Genomic DNA, 19,610 nt, shown 5'->3' with positions numbered 1-19,610 from the left:
GAATAGTTATTGCCTAACTCATCTGACACACAAGCCTGATAATAACCTTATAAGAAAAAAAAAATACAGACCAACAGACTTCATAAATATTTATGTAAAAACCTTAATAAAATGTTAACAAATTAAATCCTATAATAAAATACTGTGTATTGATCAACAGAGTTGATTCTAGGATGCTAGGTCATTTTAAAAAATGATCCTCAATCATTCCCACGCAAACACACAGAGAAAAGGTAGGAGTAGGTAAGGATGCAGTGAGGAAGCCTGCACAGCTCACCCTTGGAGTATCTGATTGTGACATCTGCAGGATTATGCTATAGTTGAGATCTTCAATGTTCCGCAAAGGCCCATATGTTAAGATACTGGTTCACAGCCCATGTACTATGGGGAGGTGGTGGAACCGTTTGGAGGTAGCCTCGCAGGAGAAAGCTGGATCATTCATGGTGTATGCTTAAAGGAGATACTGGGACCTTGGCCCTTTCACTTTCTCTCTATTTCCCAGATGCCATGAGGTGAACATATCTCTACAATGCACTTCCACCATGATGCGCTTCATTGCCACAAGCCCAAAGCAACCCCACCAAGAAACCAAGGACTAAATTCCCCAAACTTTTGAATCTTCCTTCCTTTTAAGTTGATTATCTCAGGTATTTTGTTACTGACTGTAAGGCAGAAGGAAAGGTGCAGTTTCAATTGAGTGTTTATACAAAGATAAAGAAGTTAGAGCATGACTCAATGTAGATGGAATAGATCATGAGGAGCCAGAAGTTGTTATACATAGGGAAAAAAAAGATAAATTAGATGGGAAATCCCTGAGATAGTGGTCTTACAGCACAGTTAGGAAGACATTCATGTTGCAAAATATGAAACATTTAAAGTGTTAAATATAGAAGAAACTAGCAATAAGATAACAGTTGTACATTATGGCTATGTTACAGACATTAATGTGCATGTGGTCTTAAAATCACCCAGCAACATGGAAATGCTTCAGAACCTAATGCTAAGAGACATAGAAAAAGCACAACACAAAACATGATGCAGACTACGATGATACATTAGTGACAAAAATGTGGGAAAACAGCTTTAAAGGGGGTAAGAATAGTAAACTTCATTGCTATTATGTCGTGGGATTATAGTTGGATATTTTCTGCTAATTTTTTTCTCACAGTATAATGTAACTTTAATAATTTTAGCAATCTTTTTCTTAATCAAAGAGAGGCATAAAAATGTTTAAAAATATCACTTAAAGTTAGGTATGTTCCTGTTTAAATGGTGTGTCCCCAAAATACAGGTTATCCAGAAATCCTTAAGAGGAAATAAGGTACTTGCATGTAGTTAGGATGAGCCATTGAATTAGATCCCCAATGTCTGATGGTATCTTTTTTAGGAAAAGAATAGGGAGAAACAGAGGCACAAAGGAAACAAGGAGGTCATGTGGTGATGCAGGCAATGATCAGAGTGATATAGCTGTAAATTAGGAAATGCCAAGGATTTCTGGAAAATTTTAGGATTTCCTAAAGCCATTTGAAGGGACAGGGTCTTGCTGATTTGGGTCTTGATTTAGGACTTTTGGCTTTCAGAACTAAGGGAGTAAATTTATGTTGTTTTAAATCTTTCAGTTTGTGGCCATTTGTTATATGGTCTATAAGAAATGAATACAATTTTCAATTGATCAGATAATTAAATACAAAATACTTATTTGGGTTTCTTCTCTTGATTTTTTAAAACAAATTAAGAAACAGCACAGAAATGCTGAGCAAAATTTGAATCAGTATCCTGATTTGATTCCTCTTGCACCACCCCCAGAGAGTGCATCCTTACATACTTAGATGGCAGGTAGGTGATAAGAAAAAGAGGTAAGATTGATCAGGTAATGTCTAGTTCTTTTTCCCTGATCTGTCCACACACAGATTATGGAAGATGAATGTTTTTCCCATACTTTCTCCTTCAAAATGTAAGAAAGAAGTTCACTCATTATAGTGAAATATAAAAGGAAGGGACAAATGTTCTCCCTTAATAATGCTGCATAGCAGACTTCCTCCTGAAAACCCAAAAAGTCATATCTAAACTTCACTTTGGCATATCCCAAAGAATATAAAGCAGTGTCATGAACATTCAGTACTTTGTTGTATGAATAAAACCAAATGCATAAAATGACACTAATATTGTCCTTAGCCATAAATTGTATAATTCAATATATATGTATATATATATATATATATATATATATATATATATCAGCATTATTATTAGAGATATACAGTATTATATACACTATTATGTAGACTCATTAGATCAAAATTATTTTAACACATTACTTTCTCTGAAATGGGTAGAATCTTAAAAAAACAAATTATGGCTTAATTGGAAGTATCTCGCTCTTTCTTAGTGGTATTTAAAATAATGGTATGTCTTATAATTGATGGAGATTTGGACTCAGTGAAATATAGTCTATTGAAAAAAAAGCTTAAAATTATTTTCTTATCAATTGTAGAAGCAAACATGTAAGACCCATACATACACATAAATGCATGCACACAATTCATTCTCTTTCTATTTTTCTAGTAATCAGAGGCAAATGCCTGAATTCAAGAACATAATTCAACAGCTCAGCAGTAGTGCCAACCTCAAGATCAAGGTTTTCAGAGAATGTTTTTTCCTCAGCTTCTAATTGTCTGCCATCCAGACTTGGAAGGGAAGGTGCAGAATTGAAGTCTTCACTGAGAGCAGTTTCTTTATCTTCTCCTAGTCTTTCTTTCTCCTCCACATGCCTACTCTTTCTTAACAAGCTCCTTGGCAGAGGTAAAGGCTTAAAATGGTCATCTGTTTCAAGGCTGCTGCTATTTTCTGCTAAAAAATAAAATGTTTTAAGATGATTGGGAGGAAAAAAAAACACACAACAAAAAACACTTTGGCTTTGACCACTGCCCCAGACACCAAACTTCCCTCCAGTGCCATGTCCTAGAAAGTCCAGATGAAGACCACACCCTTATCCATAAGCTCAAATAAGACCCAGATAAGGAATAATTCATGGCCCCCAATTTTTAACAATGTTGCCATCAGATACTTTAAAGTATACTGAAAGTAATCAGTATACTTTAGTTTTATAAGAAGTTAACTCTTTAACTTTATGAACTCTCATAATATTCAAAACATTTGAAAAAACATAAAACCTTGCCTCAATAAAATGAGGAGGTCCGTGCATCAAATCTTAAAGTACCTGAAGCCAAGCTATGTACACACTATTGATCCTCATAACATAACAATGACAATGGCCCTGTCCAAGGACTTAACAGGTTGGGAAGGGAGATCATTTATAGCAAAGGTTTTTTGTTTGTTTGTTTTAACTGGGCATTGAACCTAAGGGCACTCTACCACTGAGTAAATCTCCAGTTCTTTATTTTTTATTTTGATTTTAAGACAGGGTCTTACTAAGTTATTGAGCCTGACCTTGAACTTGGGATCCTTCTGCCTTTGCCTCCTGAGTAGCTGGGATTGTTGGTCTTCTTAGACAAACACAAGGACAAGACAAAGGTAAGTGCTGTTACAAGCATGAAAATGATGACACTGGCACACAAGGGATAGAAGTCTTACCCTCTCACTGGAGGAATGAATGAAAAAACATGACTAGTGAGTTACCATTCTTTGAGTCCATTAAAATTGTATAGTTAGGGCTGGGATTTAGCTTGGTGATAGAGCACACAACTGAGCATGCAGGAGGCCACAGGTTCTATCCCCAGCACCACAAAGACAAACAAATGAAAAAATAAATGAACGAAATTTCACAGTTGCTTTTCCCAAGTTGCAGTTTAAAATAAGAACCAGTATGCTGGTATGCTTCTAGCCCTCAAAGCACTGATTTTTCTTCATTTATATACTTTTTGCCTAAATTTTACCTATTACACATACTTCTTCACTATTCTACCAATGTATTCTTCTAAAACTTTACAACTAGGCTAATTAACACATACCTCTTCTTTACCTACCAAAGGGCTTATGAATGTTGTTAGAGGATTCCACAATCTTGTCAAACTGGTACCACTATAAATGCTTCCTTGCCAATTTTAGCTATATCTAAAACTCTGGTCAAATGTTCATCCCCAAGTCAAAGAATCTTCCTAGATTCCTCCCTCCGTTTTGCCTGCAACCAAAGAATCACTACAGCCAATGATTCTACTTGATAAATATCTCTCTCCTTTATTTTATGCTCTTCATCCCTAAGTTAGTTCCTCATCTCCTCTTTCTAGACAGTGCCTCAGGGATATCTATAAAATGTAAGTCAGACCCCATCACTCCCTTCACAAAATTCTACAAGGGCTCCCCATCATCTAATCCTATAGAATAAAAACTCAATGAGCTTTGAATAAAATGAAAGGCTTTCCTGGTGTGTCCCTGAGTGCCTTGCTGCCCTGTCTGCTGGCACACCCATTTTCTAATTTCTGTTCCTGGGATAGTGAACTAACACACAGGCTACACAACTTTCTTGTCACCAAATCTCTTCCTAAGCTGATTCATCTGCCTAAAACATCCACTTCTGGTTTCTCCTCCTAAAGATGCTTGTTATCTTTTGAACCTCAGATTAAGTAGAATATTGGACAATGACTAAAAGAAGGTACTAAGTCAACGTTTTATTTTATTGTGGTAAGAATAGTTATCATGAGATCTACCCTCTTTAACATTTTTAAGCATGTAATACAGTACTAGCGATAGCTATAGGCACAATGTTGAACACAGATCTCTAGAACTTACTCATCTGATATAACTGAAACTGTTGAATAGCAATTCCCCATTCCCTGCTCCTCCAAGACCCTGGCAACCAACAATCTACTCTGTTTCTATAAGTTTGCCTAGTTTAAATACCTCTTATTTGAGTCGTGGCTCTGACACTTATTATATATCCTTATATAAATTATTTGACCTCTATCTACATTGAAGTTTTCCCACTGTTCAAATCAGTTAAAATTTTCTAAGTGCTTATAGGTTCTTGGCAAGAAAATATATAGTATGTAACACAGTGCCAGACATATCACAAGTGCTCAGTGACATGAACAATGGTGGTAAACATTTCTTAGCCTTTTTTTTTTTTCTTTTGGTTTGTGAATCACTCCTGTGTTCTTTGGAGCAGTTTCTCCATGAATCCATCTGTGTGATATTGGTGGATTAACAAATATCTCTACCATAGTCAGTGAAAAGTAGGGATCCATGATGTGCCCTACCACCACCATTACTAACTTATTTTGTTGTTGTTGTTGTTCTATGCCTCCTACTAAATTGTAGTCTTAGATGATTGGTACTAAGCCTTTTCAATGTTGCATTCTTATTTACCATCACAATGCTTTTAGTATGATGAGACATAATATATTCAATGTATATGCATGAATAAGTAAAATGATTTGCTTATAGACAGATGCTAAATAATAATAGAATGCTTAATTTATTCCAATACTGTTGTAAGCACTTCAAGTCTAAGAAGTTATAGAAGAATAAGGCTAAGCTCATAAAGCATAGTCCTTCTTTCATGAATGAATCATTCACATATTCATTTAGGTCTTTAAAGAATTCTATACAGCACTTTTCTTAACACTAAATAAATTTTCAAATTTATTCTTTAACATAAAAAACCTGAAAATAATGACTTTTTAATATATCTTATACTAAAATTCCTCTTCCAGAAGTACTAAAAATTTCTAAGATAGAAAAAAGTCTATACATTTCCAAATGCTTTTTAACATTTATAATCAAATATCTAAGTTCTCTACTTAAGCTACTATTTTTGTGTTACATATACTGATCATAATATTGCAGATGCCTAAGTAGAGCATTTGCAGTCATGCTGCCACCTTGAGGCTAAAATACATGTCTTTGTTTATCTTAACTCACTGCAGCTTTTTAACATGAGATAGGTAAATTTTTATTTTGCTAGTTACCTACCATTCATTTCTAATTCTATTCTTCCACGTGTTTGAGAACATTTTTTTTCATGCTAAATGCTCATATTTTTTAAATAACCAAGGTCAAGTATGTTCCCTTTCTCCATTGTCAGTTTCACTCATTACCCTGGGAAAGCATGTCAGTAAGTTAATGGTTTCATTATGCTTTGTGTTTACACTTTTGTAGTGCATTACAGTTTATGAGACTCATTCATTAGATTCTCAAAACAATTTTGTAGGACAGGAAGAGCAGGTTTTCTTCTCCCTATGAGGACAGTGAGACTTAACCTATTTGCTGAAGTCAGATATAACTAATTTATGATGGCTTGTTTTTCAGTGTCTTAGACATTATTAAAGGGTTTTTTGTTTTGGCATCTTTCCCTCTTTTCAAAGTTAGTGGGATTCTGTGTGCTGGGCAAAAGGAAGTAGTTCCCTAATGCATGCCTGAAATAAAGTTTGTCTGATATTATCAGTGATATCTAACATGAAAAGTATGAAATGTTCACCAGCACTGTATTTACTGATGAGATTTTTACTAAGGCTAGCATCAACTAAAATTTTCTTTATAAAATGGAAGGAACAAGACTAAAAGATATCAAACTCTTAACCTTGCATCCACAAATTTTTGTGCATCTTCCAAAGGACTTCAAGGGGCGGGTTCCAGCTTTGTTCCACCTTTGATCCACTGTGCTTGGAGTTCAGTAGAATACTTGGGAGAACTCTTGTATTCCCAGATCACACCAAGAATTTCCTTTCAGAAAACTGAATTTTAGTAAATTTTCCAATGCTATCAAAGATCAAATGGAGATTCTGTTTTCTTAAGGAGTGTCTGGAAACTTTGATAAACAAATAGCAGTGACACTTAAAATATATCAATGCCAAAAAACTGTTCTGGCAAAATATTGGTTTAGAAATGATTGTTTTGTGGTGATGGAGATTGAAACAAGGGCTATGTACATGTTATGTTAGGTAAATACTCTATCACTGAGTTATGACGACTCAGCTCTGGAAATGACAGTTTTAGTACTGAGACTATAGAGTGAATAAGAAAGCATTCCATTGTGTTTCCATCCCTAAGAACAAAATTTAAGCTTATGGGAATATGTGTTTTGGGAGCTGCAGCTACATATAACTATAGGTGCTTTGGCTTTTTATTAGGCACCAGAAGAGATTGAAGACAGAATATACAACTGGATATCAGAATTATGAGTTTTCTCTGTGGTTCAATTGTCTTATTTCTATAAAACTGTAAATGAAATATGACTTATTTTTTTCTTACTATATACTACCTACCATATAAAGATTTTTGAAATTTTGTCTTAAAATAAATTTTCAAGAAATACAATTGTAGTATCTAACAACCTACCTGAAGATGTGCTTTTGAGCGAAAAAATTCTGGGTTTAGGTTTTAGTTTAATTCTTTCTTTTTCAACATCTTGATCTTTATCCTGAGATTCTGATGAGGAATTTACCACCATGTCTTCATAACCATCAAGTGCCACATCTTCATTGTTTTTGACAGAAAATTCTGGCCCATCTTTGGTTATGTCACTGTTTGATTTCTTGGTTTTCAAAAAAGATAGTTTTGGAGAATTATTTTCTTCATCATCTGATATATGAAAATCATTCATTTTTTTCTTAATAGAATTTTCATCTATGGAGGTATCAGAAAAATCACCCAATGAAACTGAAAACAGACCAAAAAAAAAATGTTTTCAATAGTATATTTTAAATCTCTTAAGGTCATATTAATCTTTTTTAAAAGAAAGATTACCTTGAAGTCTAGAAAGGGTTTGAAGTAAATTTATAATCATGTTTAAGTGCAAATTTATTTTGCAGCTCTTAAAAACAGCTTATCTAGTCTGTTCTGAATTTAAATTTATGTAATAAAATTTTCAATTTCATTAATTTATTTAAAGTATTTATTGAATGCCCACAGGGTGCCAAGTACTGCACTTACTCTGGGAAATGCCATCCAAAGATTCCAAAAAATAACAATCAGTCTTGGGACATTCAGATTCCGTTTTGGAGAGTAAAATCTTCATTTGTGAATCATTTCATCATATAAAATCAAGAATATTTGTAAGCAAAAGAGTTTAACTAGATTGTTTTCCACATAAATGTTGTAAATGCAACTGCATCCATACCAAAAATATTAGATTTTACTAAAACAAAGATAATAAAGAATGCTAACTTAAAAATATAGCAGTGATTTACTATTTTTACAGAGAACATTGATTATTGATTGAATATATATCAAGGAGTAGAACACTGAATTTCAAGTTCAGAATTCTGTATGGGTACAGAGTTAATATTTGAATGAAGCCTAAAGTATTAATATTTTTACCTAATTAAAATACAGCAAATTATATCAAAATGGTATTGATACATACAATGTGAATAATCTGTCGTTTTTAAAAGGACACCTTATTATAGTCCAAAGACCTGATATATAACTAGCATTTATAAAAGTGCTTCTGAGGTACACTAAAATTTAGCTTTCTGTACCCCAGTTACCAACTAGCTGTTGTGCCTCCTAGTGTTAACTTTAAGGAAGAACTTGTCCTCTTCCATGTAGTTTACCCCCAGTCATCATTTTATTGGTGTCAGTTAATTTACATATTCAAAATACATATTCACAAACAATCAAGGACAATCAAAAAACTTCTTGAAAATTAAGACTGGCTCTCTAACCCATTAAAAGTTGGAAATCTAAAACTAATGAAGTCAAAGGCATTATTTTAACACAAGTCTTTTTTTTTTTTTTTGGCGGAGGGGAGTGGGTTAAATGTAATGAAGCAACATACAGAATAATATTTTACTTTTCCATGCTCTCACATACCAATCTCATCGCTCTCAAAGTCATCTGAGTATTCAGAACTCCTCTGTCTGGCCGAGCGAGCTGTAATCGCTCTTATTAGCTCATCCTGAAATGAGATAACTAAAATCAATTTCCATTCAAGTAGGATGGAATATAATATCTACAATTAATTTGTAAACAAATAATTCTTTCAAACAAGTTGCATTTATTTAGCGTACATTAACTCTAAGCCTACATTGTACCATGCACCCAATTGAGTGAGGAGACTCAATGCAAATCACCATCACCAAGGGCACACCCTCATGGTGCCTGCTGTTAAACTGGAGGAGACAACAATATCAAACAAATTAATTGCAGATTATAATTTGAGATAAATAGTAATAGGTAAGAGGGGACTTGATTTATATAGGATTTGTTACAAACTGCCATTTTGGAAGAAAGTGGTACTTTTTTTTGGTTTTGTTTTGGGAGTTTATTGAGTTTTTCTTGTTTATTTATTAATTTATTTTTTTGGTACTGGGGATTGAACCTAGGACCACCTGTATGCTAAGCACACACTCTACCACTGACCTATATCCCCAGCCCCAAACTGGTACTTTATGTAAGCATACTGCAGAAACATATATAACCCATAGTGAAAATTTAAAGGTTAAGTTCAAAACTGTAATGACCCAGGAGAAAAAACTTCGTACTGTGCTACAATAGGAAAAAAAAAAAAGTTTTTATGTGAAAATAACAATTTAAAGTTGCATTTTAACTTTTAACTTAGTAAGAACCTACAATTAAGGTTATTTTGATGGCCTTAAAGTCACAAAGGAGGATTTGTAATACTGGTGCTCAAACATGATAAATGACCTGCAAAACTTCAAAAAGAACAGAAGACTTACTCCTGCTTTATAAAGGACTACTTACTATAACCACCAAGTTCCACATTTATAATACAAAATCAATACAAAATGCCTTAAAATATTTTACCTGAAAAGTAGTTCTTTTGGTAACTTTTGGACTCTTGGTGTATGCCAAAGTTGTGCTAAAAACTTCATCGGACATACTTTATCTTTTCTTGTTACCTTTATCAAATAGCTAATAAATAATTGGAGCAATTCACTCAACCTCTGATGGTGGCTGAAAGAGATGAAAACCAAATCAGACTTTTTGCATGCTTAAAAATTTCTATTACTACATTTAACATAAAAAATAAACTAAACAAGAAGAAAAAATAGCCAAATCAAATTTAAAAAGTATCATATGAACATTGAATACATCTTCACCTACAAATGTGGAGTTCTTGTAAAGAAATAAATTCTCATCACAAATCTCTTTCTAAAAAATAAAAAAAAGAAAAGAAAAATGTCAGTGGAAGTTATCTTAAATAGTCTTGCATTTTTAAGGATGAGCAAATAAATGACTGCAAATTGGTTAATAAAAATAAAAGTTGACAATTAATACATAACATCCTATTTTTCCCCTTTTCCATTCAAAAAAGCAAAGCATTTTTGAATGAGTCATGCTTTATTAAGTCCACCAAGAGGACTGTATACTTTATAAAAGCACTAGCCCTATACACAAATTGCTTGCATTATAGCTCTATGCATATATATATATATATATGTATATATATATATCATAATGCTTAACCACAAATAGCCAGCGATATTTTTTCAAGCCACTTTTGTCCCTCACGAAAGTATTAACAAGGCTGGGAAAAACAAAACGAGGTTTCCGCGATGCTTGTATTAACATCGCTGTTGCTCAAGCTCCAAGCTGAAGGCCTAGACCAGGGCCGCAGGATCACCCGCATCAGCGCACGTCCCAGTACCACACCTGGCTGGGCCAGGTGCCCTCCAGGTCCCCACCCGCTGCTCACGCGCCAGGGCCCCCAGCATGAGCCCAGCTTGTGCACAACCCGAGGCTGTCACCGCCGCCATCCGTCGCGACCCCGAAGTCCCGCGTTCTGCACCCACCCACGCCAGTCGCACGGCGGGCTCCCAGAGACCTGGAGGACCAAGCCACTCGCCTGGAGCAGGAGGTTCTAGCCTCAGTCTGGGCCTGGCAGCGCTCGGAAACCCGGACTAAGCAAGGAGGCGGGGCCAAAGACGTAGGCGGGAGGCAGTTGCTAGGCAACGGCGTCCCCGGGAGGAAGTGACTTCTACAACGCCGGGTCTCTTGGGTACCCAGCACCGCCCTTCCGCCTAACGCGTCACCGGGGGCAACCGGCTAGACTAAGGAAGTGACATCACCTGTCTAGGTCTTCGAGGAGAGGTTCTGCGCGCTACTGTGTTGCCTAGAGACAGGATTCGCCCCGGCTCCAGGGATTCTTCCTTGCTCTTGCTGCTGAGCGAGGGTCTAAATCTGCAGCTGTGCCTGAGGCAACGTACACACAGAGTTTTGCCGGAATTAGGACATGAAGTTCTGTGAATCCGTGTAGGAGTAGAGTGTGACCGGATGTGACAGACTAGCAGAGTAGTGACGTTTGCACACCGCAGTCACCTGCACATTTTAGTATTGATGACCTTTCCCTACGCAAGTGGATGTTGTGCAAATAAGCGACTGTATACTTCAGTTTCTCCTTAAAAAAGAAAAAAAAGAAGAAAAGAAAAGAAAAAGAGATAATAATAATAGCCATCTTGAAGGATTGCTGTATTGGAGAGAATAATACAGATGGAATACTTGGAAGAGGGCTTGGAATTGCATTCAGTCGATATTAGATATGATCTTTATGCAACTAAGCCACAAAAGGCCTGGATAGAAGTCAACTCTTGTGCACACACCTGAGAGCCCATTTCAGATCCTGCTTTAATTTAAAGCTTCCCTTTTGTATACTTAGTGTATAATCTGGTTAAAATCTAATCAGTTGACAAAGTGATGGAGGAGAGGGTGTCACTAAGGGGAAAGTCAACATTATCTAATTAGCATTGGTTATACTTTAAAGACAACAAAATAAAACCCCAAAACACATATTTAAAATTTCTAAAATAGCATAAATTTCATGCTATTTTAGTTTATTTCTATTTATGCTATATTTTTATTTTTTAAAGAGTTCAGTTTTGTTTAAATTGCCTAATGAATTCATCAACTAGTAGTTAAACTTGGCATTTTTCCTTATCTCTGCAATACATTAACATTTTACTTATTCAAAAATGATTTATAAATAAATCACATTAACATATAGACTTTAAAATCATTAAAAAATGCACATAAAAGAAGTAAAAACTTTAGTAAAAAATAATGCTTTTAACAATATTTGTGATCTACCTTTGAAGAAATGTGCAGTTTATGTCGGTCCACTTGTTACTGTTTGGGAAACTCAGTTTGATCAACATTTGCTTAGGTTTGATGTTTTTAAATATTTCTGAGTAAATATCTGCATAAAAGAAGGATTTTTCATTTTCACTAGTTACTGCTAATTTTCTGACCCATGTAAATTATTAACTGACAAATATGATTCCTGTATGGTACCTATGCCCACACTGAGAGGACAGCATCCACACTTTCCTTAAAAGTGATATACTAATTTGCTTGTATTGAAATAATTATAATTATGTACAAGTATATGCTTTTTCATTTCTTTCTTATTCATTTCACCAATACAGTTTTCACTTAGACATGGTTTAAGGAATAAAACTCAAAAAATATTAATAAAAAGAGTCCTTGGGAAAACATTCTATTTTTCTATGGAACAAACTGGATTTTTATTTTCAACTTAGTAATTAATAGAAGATAATAATTAATAGTTGATGTAAAGTTATGCTATAGAAAGCTACAGTAAAGAAAAACAGTTAATCTGAAATGGTTAATTACTCCACAGGATTCAAATCACAATATCTTTCCATTATTCTCTTATTTTAAAGCTGCATAACCTTAAGTGCTATGTGAATATTTTCAATCATCTTCAGTATAAGTTAATGGTAACATTATATAATATTTGAATCAATAGTATCATTTTATATAAAGCATAGTTAGGAATATATATTATAATATACTAATATATATTATATGTAGTTGAATATAATTGTTGAATGAATGAATTCATGAATAAATGAATAGCACTTTAAATTAAAAATACTTTTACAGCATTACAAAAGAAGTTCCTAGATGCTCAGTTAAAAATAATTAAAGTACTACAAAACAAAAAACTCTACAGTATTTTATGTAACGTTTTTCTCTAGATTTTATGTATATATTTTTATGTATATATATTTTATACATCCTTTGAATTGAATACCTTTTCCTTTCTTTGCCTTGTCTCCACCCACTTAGTCATTCATTCATTTAGTATACCCACATGAATAACATATTGAGGGTCATATTTTGAGTCCAAAGGTAAAACAGACTAAGTCCCTACCTAGGACAATGGTTATGATCCTGTGGCCGGCAGTGCACCTTAGAGGTTAAAAACAAAAAAATAGAGACAAAGGATCTTAAACTTATAGCCAGAATTAGCTGAATAATTAAAGCACCTAACTAGAATTTCAAGAAGTATACTACAAACAACAAGTCTCCACAAATGTCCATGATAAAGACTGTGCTTGAATTAAGCACTGAACCCCTATGTCAGAAAAGAGAATGAGAGTAAGAGCCCATATACAAGTACACAGATTATTGCTGACATGTGGGAAGAGAACTTCTATAAGAAAGGACTGATAGAAAATATCCAAACCCACATGATCAACTACATTGGTTAAGAGTATAGTTTCTTACAAGTGAGGAAAAACAGCATGATTACTCTCAAAGAAATATGAAAATTGTCAGAACCAAAATGGAGTCCCTTGTGTCAATCCTAATCTAAACACAAACAAACAAAGTAAATAAAACTTGGAAGTTAACCTAGATTCTGGAAGTGTTCTTATGCATGATCTTCTGATATTAACTCCAGGAAAGACAGTCAGAACCACATCATTGTAGAGGCCACCACAATCTTATGTAAAAAGAATTTCTACAAGCACACCTGCCCCAAAACTGTGTGTTCAACCTCAGAATAAAACCACTCCTGTTATTACTCATTGTGACCAAAGATTATTGTTTCCAAATATCTGATGAAATCTTCTTTATTTTTTTGTCTTTAAAAATTTCCTTTTTCTTTAACTTCCTTGAATATATGCATCATTTACTATGGCATGCTTATTCCCATTGCAATACTCTTCTATTCTTCCAATGTTCTGCTATTACCAAGTAAATTTCATTACTTTTGGGAGAATCCCTCTATGTTTTATTTTGGTTGACACCTCAGTCATAATGGTATTATGATTTATATATTAGGTGCCCCCAAATTCTCATGTGTGAGACAATTCAAGAAGGTTTGGAGGAGAAATGATTGGGTTATGAGAACCTTAGCCTAATCTCTGTTAATCTCTTGATGGGATTAACTGAGAGGTAACTGTAGGCAGGTAGGGTATGGCCGGAGGAGTTGGGTCCCTAGGGGTATGCCTTTGGGGGAATTTTTTTTATATCTGGAGATATTTTTTTTTATATATCTGGAGAGTGGGGATCTCTCTTTCTCTCTCCCTTTCTCTCTCTCTCTCTCTCTCTCTCTCTCTCTCTCTCTCTCTCTCTCTCTCTCTCTCTCTCCCCTTGCTGATCAACAATGTGAGCTGCTTCTGGCAACTGGCTGTCAATGGACTGAAACATCTGAAACTGTGAGCCCTTAAATAAAAATTTTTCCTCCTCTTCAGTTGTTCTGGTCATGTCTTTTAGTCGCAGCATGTAAAAGCTGACTAAAACAAATGGTGTGCATTTTTTGGTTGTTGTGTAGAGATAGTTGAATAATTATGCACCAAGAGAAACATAATTAGTCATTTTAAATCAGAACTTTTATCTTAAGCAAATAATTTTTGTTATGAAGGTAATGTCTTCAGTTAGTCTTTTCTACAGATAGTATTTTAATCAGATACATGATTTGGATGGACACCATTTATATTACCTGTGTAATGGTAGTGGTACTGAGCCTAGAATAATACTTAGTGCTTTTACTCATAGTGTTTAATTTCTTCTTTATAAAACCTTGTGAAAATTGTGCTTTTATATCCACATTTTGTAGGTGATAAAATGAAACTTTAGAAAAAGTATTTTAGCTATTAAGTAAAAAAGATCTGGACCTTGACTAGAGCCACGGCTCTTAATTAACCACTGCAGTAATCTGCCTATTCATCAAAAAGTCATTGTTCTGATTCCCTGAAGCTGCATGTTACTTTTATGTGTCCAAAAGCATTGTGAACATGTGATTAAATTAAGGGTCTCAAAATGAGAATGTCATCCGGGATTACCTGGGCAAGTCCTGTGTCATCAGGAGGGTCCTTAAAAGGCAGGACAGGAGAATGTGATTCAGAGCAGGGAGGTGCATATTATAAAGGAGGCAGAGGTCAGATGATGCAGGGCCATAACCAAGGAATACAGCCAGCCTCATAGAAGATGGAAAAGTCTAGGAAACAGATTCTCCTCTAAAGCCTCCAGAAGTGAGCTTTCAGGTCTCTTAACCTACAAGAGAATAAATGCCCATTGTCATTCACCACCTAGTTGGTGGTAATTTTGCTGTGACAGCAACAGGAAATATAAACGTTATACTTCATTTTTTTTTAAATGGCTGACTTTTTTCAATCAAGATTCTGATGTTCAGAATGACAAGTACTAGGCAATAGATAGGCAATTTTATATTAATACATCTAGTTTCTGTTGGGGTCTGCTACACACTTCAGGGAAGCAGGGAGAATCACAGCCTGTCCACTTACTATTTCATGTTCAGGAAAAAGATGGGGAAAAACATAAAATGTTATGCCTGGATTTTCCTAATAAAAATAATCTTGACAGTTAGATGGGAGGTGAATTGGGGTGGGAAAATGAACTTTGAAGGAAGCTAGAAGATGTCACCCAGAAAGCTACGCATTTGCTCAGAAAAGATATGACATGGTCACTTAATCAGCCAATGGCTGTACAAATAAAAAAAAAAAGATACTGTGAAAAACCAGTGTAAATAATACAGCTGAAAATTTAGCTAAATATGTGCGTTCTAGGGAAGGAAAGAGGAAAGAGGGACAGACTTGTTAATGTTGAGATGACTGTGACATACAGGGTGGATGTGAGGCTGGGATACTAAGAGGGGCATTGGATGGAATCCTGGGAAACTGGACCGAGGGCAGGGTTGGTGGGTTGCACAGGAAGGCAAGCAATTGCTGTAGAAATAGAAAGAGAACCCAAAGAGGAGAATGGTTTGCCAGTAATGGAGCGGCCAATCCTATTTAATTAGTCACCTTATAGAGAAGCAACTGCATGTGTGGAATTGTTTGAAATTGGCAAATACTACAACACAAAAAAATCAAGGCATTCACTGCCTCTCCAACCTCCACCCAAAAGTTAAACATTCACCAGCACTAAACTGGGTGAGAAGGGAGGTGAAGCAAGATTGTATTATCTGCAAGTGAAAGGGAGATAAGGAAGTTGGAGGCTAGAGCAGATATTCTCTCTGAAAGTTAGTGGTGAAGGGAAAGAACGAGGTACAGTAATATCTTAGGACACAAATAGTTTTAAAGAAAGTATTATTTTCACTTGTAAATGTCCCAGACAACATGGATTAATAGCCTTTATTATATTATTGAAGTTTTAAGAAATCTTTTTAAAAGTTCTCACATTTACAGAACTATATTATTCTTGTGTGAGAGATTAATCTAGTTTTTTCTTTCCTGATCTCGTAGCACACACTGCATAAGGGATTTTTATGCATCTGTTCTTCCATATGTAGCTCCCCATTTCATGGATCTTTCTGGAATTTCTTGTTGCCCTCCTGCCTTGGAACCTTCACTTTAAGATGAACCTGGCTTCAGGATACAAAGGAATAATCACTTATTTGCATGTTTACTATTGATTAAAAATCATTAGGTTTTTATCAATTATCATTATTTGCATTTTTAAATACATGAGATTTTGTGGAATTAAAATCCAGCATTGAAGGAAACCAAGGTATTATTTACTGGAACTTTCTTTGTAAAAGATCAATCATTTGGGGAATTTTAAGGCGAGTCCAGAGCCCAACTGTAGGTCTGTAGGTTCATGATAGTGAAATAAATTATTTGACACTATGCATAAAAGCTGATTTTGGTTAGCAGTTCACTCATGTAAAAACATAATTCCTCTTCCTCTTGTTTCTCCCTCTGAAGAAATCCTATGGCATGCTTTAGTATCTAAGTTCCAGAAGATGGCAGCAAAGGATTTGCCATCCAGGATATAGCATGCATGCAATCGTTACTATTCTTAGGATACTTTATTTTCTGTAAAGTGATTAAAATGTACTTTGAAAATTTGACTACTTTAAAAATGATCTAATAAATCTTTTTGAATTATCAGATTTTTAACTTATTAACTTAGAAATGTACCATTTAGTGTGACAAGAAAATATTTTTTAAAATTAACATTTTTGAAAGACAACATAAGCTGTTCATTTCCCAACACTTTTTACTACTTCTCCAAACTCATCTATGATCCCTGTTAACAATTAGAATTATTTTCCATGCACATAAAATGTTTACTTAACACACTTTTTTTTCTATAACAAGTTCTTTCCATTTTAATGTTTACACATAATAATAAAAAACTGAATCATGCATTATGTACAAGCATACATATTTAAAAATCAGTATGGATGGTCCTTTAAAAATCAGTATGGATGGGGTTTCAAGTTTTCAGGAGCATTCTTAAATAAACGTGACATAGTTACTTATCAATTTAGAATAAAATCCTACAAATAGAATCATTAAGTCAGAGTGTATATACATTAACTCTTATTGTACATTCTGCCAAAAAATGCCTTATAGAAAAATTTTAAAATATGCACTATCATGAATATCATGAGAATTGTTTCCACCTACATTTATTAATTATTTAGAGACTCTTCCTACCTTTATAAGATGTAATTTTGTTTCTTAAATTTTTCTGTTTTGCGCAAGCCAAATTAAAATTTTCATTAAAAATAGTTTCACATCTTAACATGAACAATTAGATAAAAATTAAAACTTATAAGTAAAATATCATTTTCTTCAGTTTTTAACAATGAAACATCAAGTATTAAAGAATGAAGGAAAGAAATTAAATGTAAGTGGATTCTGAGAATTCTGAGAATTCTGAGAATAAAAATAAAGTTCATTTTAAATTTACTTTCTGAGAATAAAAATAAAGTTCATTTTAAATTTACTTTCTTCCTATAATTATTATTCCTATTAATCATTTAATATAATTTTGTTGAGAAAATCCATTAAGTAACAGGAAAGAAAATAACGTAAATTAAAGCTTTTCATGCTTAAAACGAGCAATGATGTATGCTAAGGCATTACTAAGTGTTTTAAGGAACTTCAAAGGCATTACATTGCCTAATGTGTCTTTGGCTTTTGGCATTTTATATGCATATGCTGTAGCCAATCTAAGAGTAAACTTTGATAAAATTTTTCTATTATGCAAGCTTCTTAACCTTAAAATGAACTTTTTGATAGTCTTGCATAAATATTATAAGGTGATGCTTTTATTCTTTGGCTTGGATCCAGATGTCAACTTCTCATTTTATAGCAGCATATTTATGCAACCCAGAGCCAACTATTTTTTTCTTTTATTGATAAAGAATAAAGAATGTGCCCTGTAAATTTTTTATACAGACTTTTCTCCTGCAATATGTATTACAGTGTCTCTTTCCTTCAGTAAGCAAAGCCCACACGATATTTCCTTTAAATAGTCAATATTTGATTTGTTAGTTAAAATCAATTTTCCATGTTAACTATCAGTAACTCTGGTTCTTTCTTCTGTTTGTATTTGTTTTGTTTTAAATTTTGTAGTGATGTGTTTCTGGGATTGGAGGTTTTGAGTAAAAAAAAATAGGCAATATTTGAAGAGATATGAGTAATACAAAAGCTTTTTGAGGAAGCTTATGTTTCAATATCTAAATCTATAGATAGTTTGGGCCCACCCAAAAAACGAAGTATTACTATTTAAAATTAAGGTAGACAATGAAATAATGAAACATAATTTTACATCTGGCTTATGAGCATAAATCTGAAGTTTAAAGTGTGGTTTAGACTATTTTCTTTTAGACAAATTGAATAATATTATGTTTCGTTTAGAGACTTTGACTATCTAGTCGTATCTGCACTAAAACTAGGATTTTACTGTGCGGTTAAAAATCTTAGAATGCCATGGATAGAATGATATAATTCTTGATACACAAACTTCTTTGACAATGTGGGGAAACACCTGTTTGACAGCTTTTAATGACATGGACTGAATTAGTTCCATTGTTGGGCAGCTCTATTACAATTTTATTTGTCATTCGTGATCAAAATAAGCTTCTCCATTTCTATGCATTTATCTTAATTCTATTCGCAGTCTAATCTTCCTTTCATATGACAAAACTTCTACTTTGGAAAAGATTTACCCCTCCCCCCATTTTTCTTTAATTTTACTTCTCATATTTCTTATTGTTTCAAAAAAATCTATCAACATTTTGGTTATGTTTTTCTGGAAAATCCAAGTTGACATTTTTCCTAAAAATTGTCTCTGAAGACCTGAGCCTACTAGAAGAAAATTAGGCCCAATTTGCCATCATTTCAGCTTAGAAACTGAATTCCACAACAGAACTCCTAAAGTGTAGAAGTAAAATTGAGAATCAGTAAGTAAATGGGATGGAATCAAACTAAAAATTTCTTCAGAGCAAAGGAAACAAGAATACAAAACAAGAGTCTACAGAATGGAAAAAAATCCTTGCCAATGGCACATCAGATAGAGAGTTTATTGCCAGGATATATAAAGAATTCAAAAAACTTAACATCAAACAGACAACCCATCAATACATGGGCAAAGGAACTAAACACGCACTTCACAAAAGAAGA

At 34.0% G+C, this 19,610-nt stretch overlaps 1 protein-coding gene across 9 annotated transcripts in view; it reads right to left on the bottom strand.

Moving 5' to 3' along the window:
• The window catches only part of Map9 (microtubule associated protein 9), a 33,364-nt gene extending 22,469 nt beyond the window's left edge, over positions 1–10,895 (bottom strand). Inside the window, exons 1-6 of one of the 9 annotated variants that reach the window (XM_078021982.1) lie at positions 10,769–10,895; positions 10,023–10,074; positions 9,727–9,876; positions 8,773–8,857; positions 7,297–7,617; positions 2,627–2,850 (exon numbers count right to left, since the gene is read on the bottom strand). In XM_078021982.1, the coding sequence (XP_077878108.1) occupies positions 2,627–2,850; positions 7,297–7,617; positions 8,773–8,857; positions 9,727–9,801 (705 nt within the window). In that variant the 5' untranslated portion in view covers positions 9,802–9,876; positions 10,023–10,074; positions 10,769–10,895. Of the gene's footprint in view, positions 1–2,626; positions 2,851–7,296; positions 7,618–8,772; positions 8,858–9,726; positions 9,877–10,022; positions 10,075–10,715 lie in introns of all 9 variants that reach the window. The other 8 variants (XM_078021983.1, XM_021730268.3, XM_005330916.5 and 5 more) reach the window with 8 other exon arrangements.
• Positions 10,896–19,610: the final 8,715 nt, after the last annotated feature.

Source organism: Ictidomys tridecemlineatus, chromosome 9 (assembly GCF_052094955.1).
Source record: "Ictidomys tridecemlineatus isolate mIctTri1 chromosome 9, mIctTri1.hap1, whole genome shotgun sequence".
In the NCBI taxonomy this organism is placed as follows: Eukaryota; Metazoa; Chordata; class Mammalia; order Rodentia; family Sciuridae; genus Ictidomys; species Ictidomys tridecemlineatus.
Note: the sequence above shows the minus strand (reverse complement) of the source record. Positions and strands in the feature narration are given on the sequence as shown.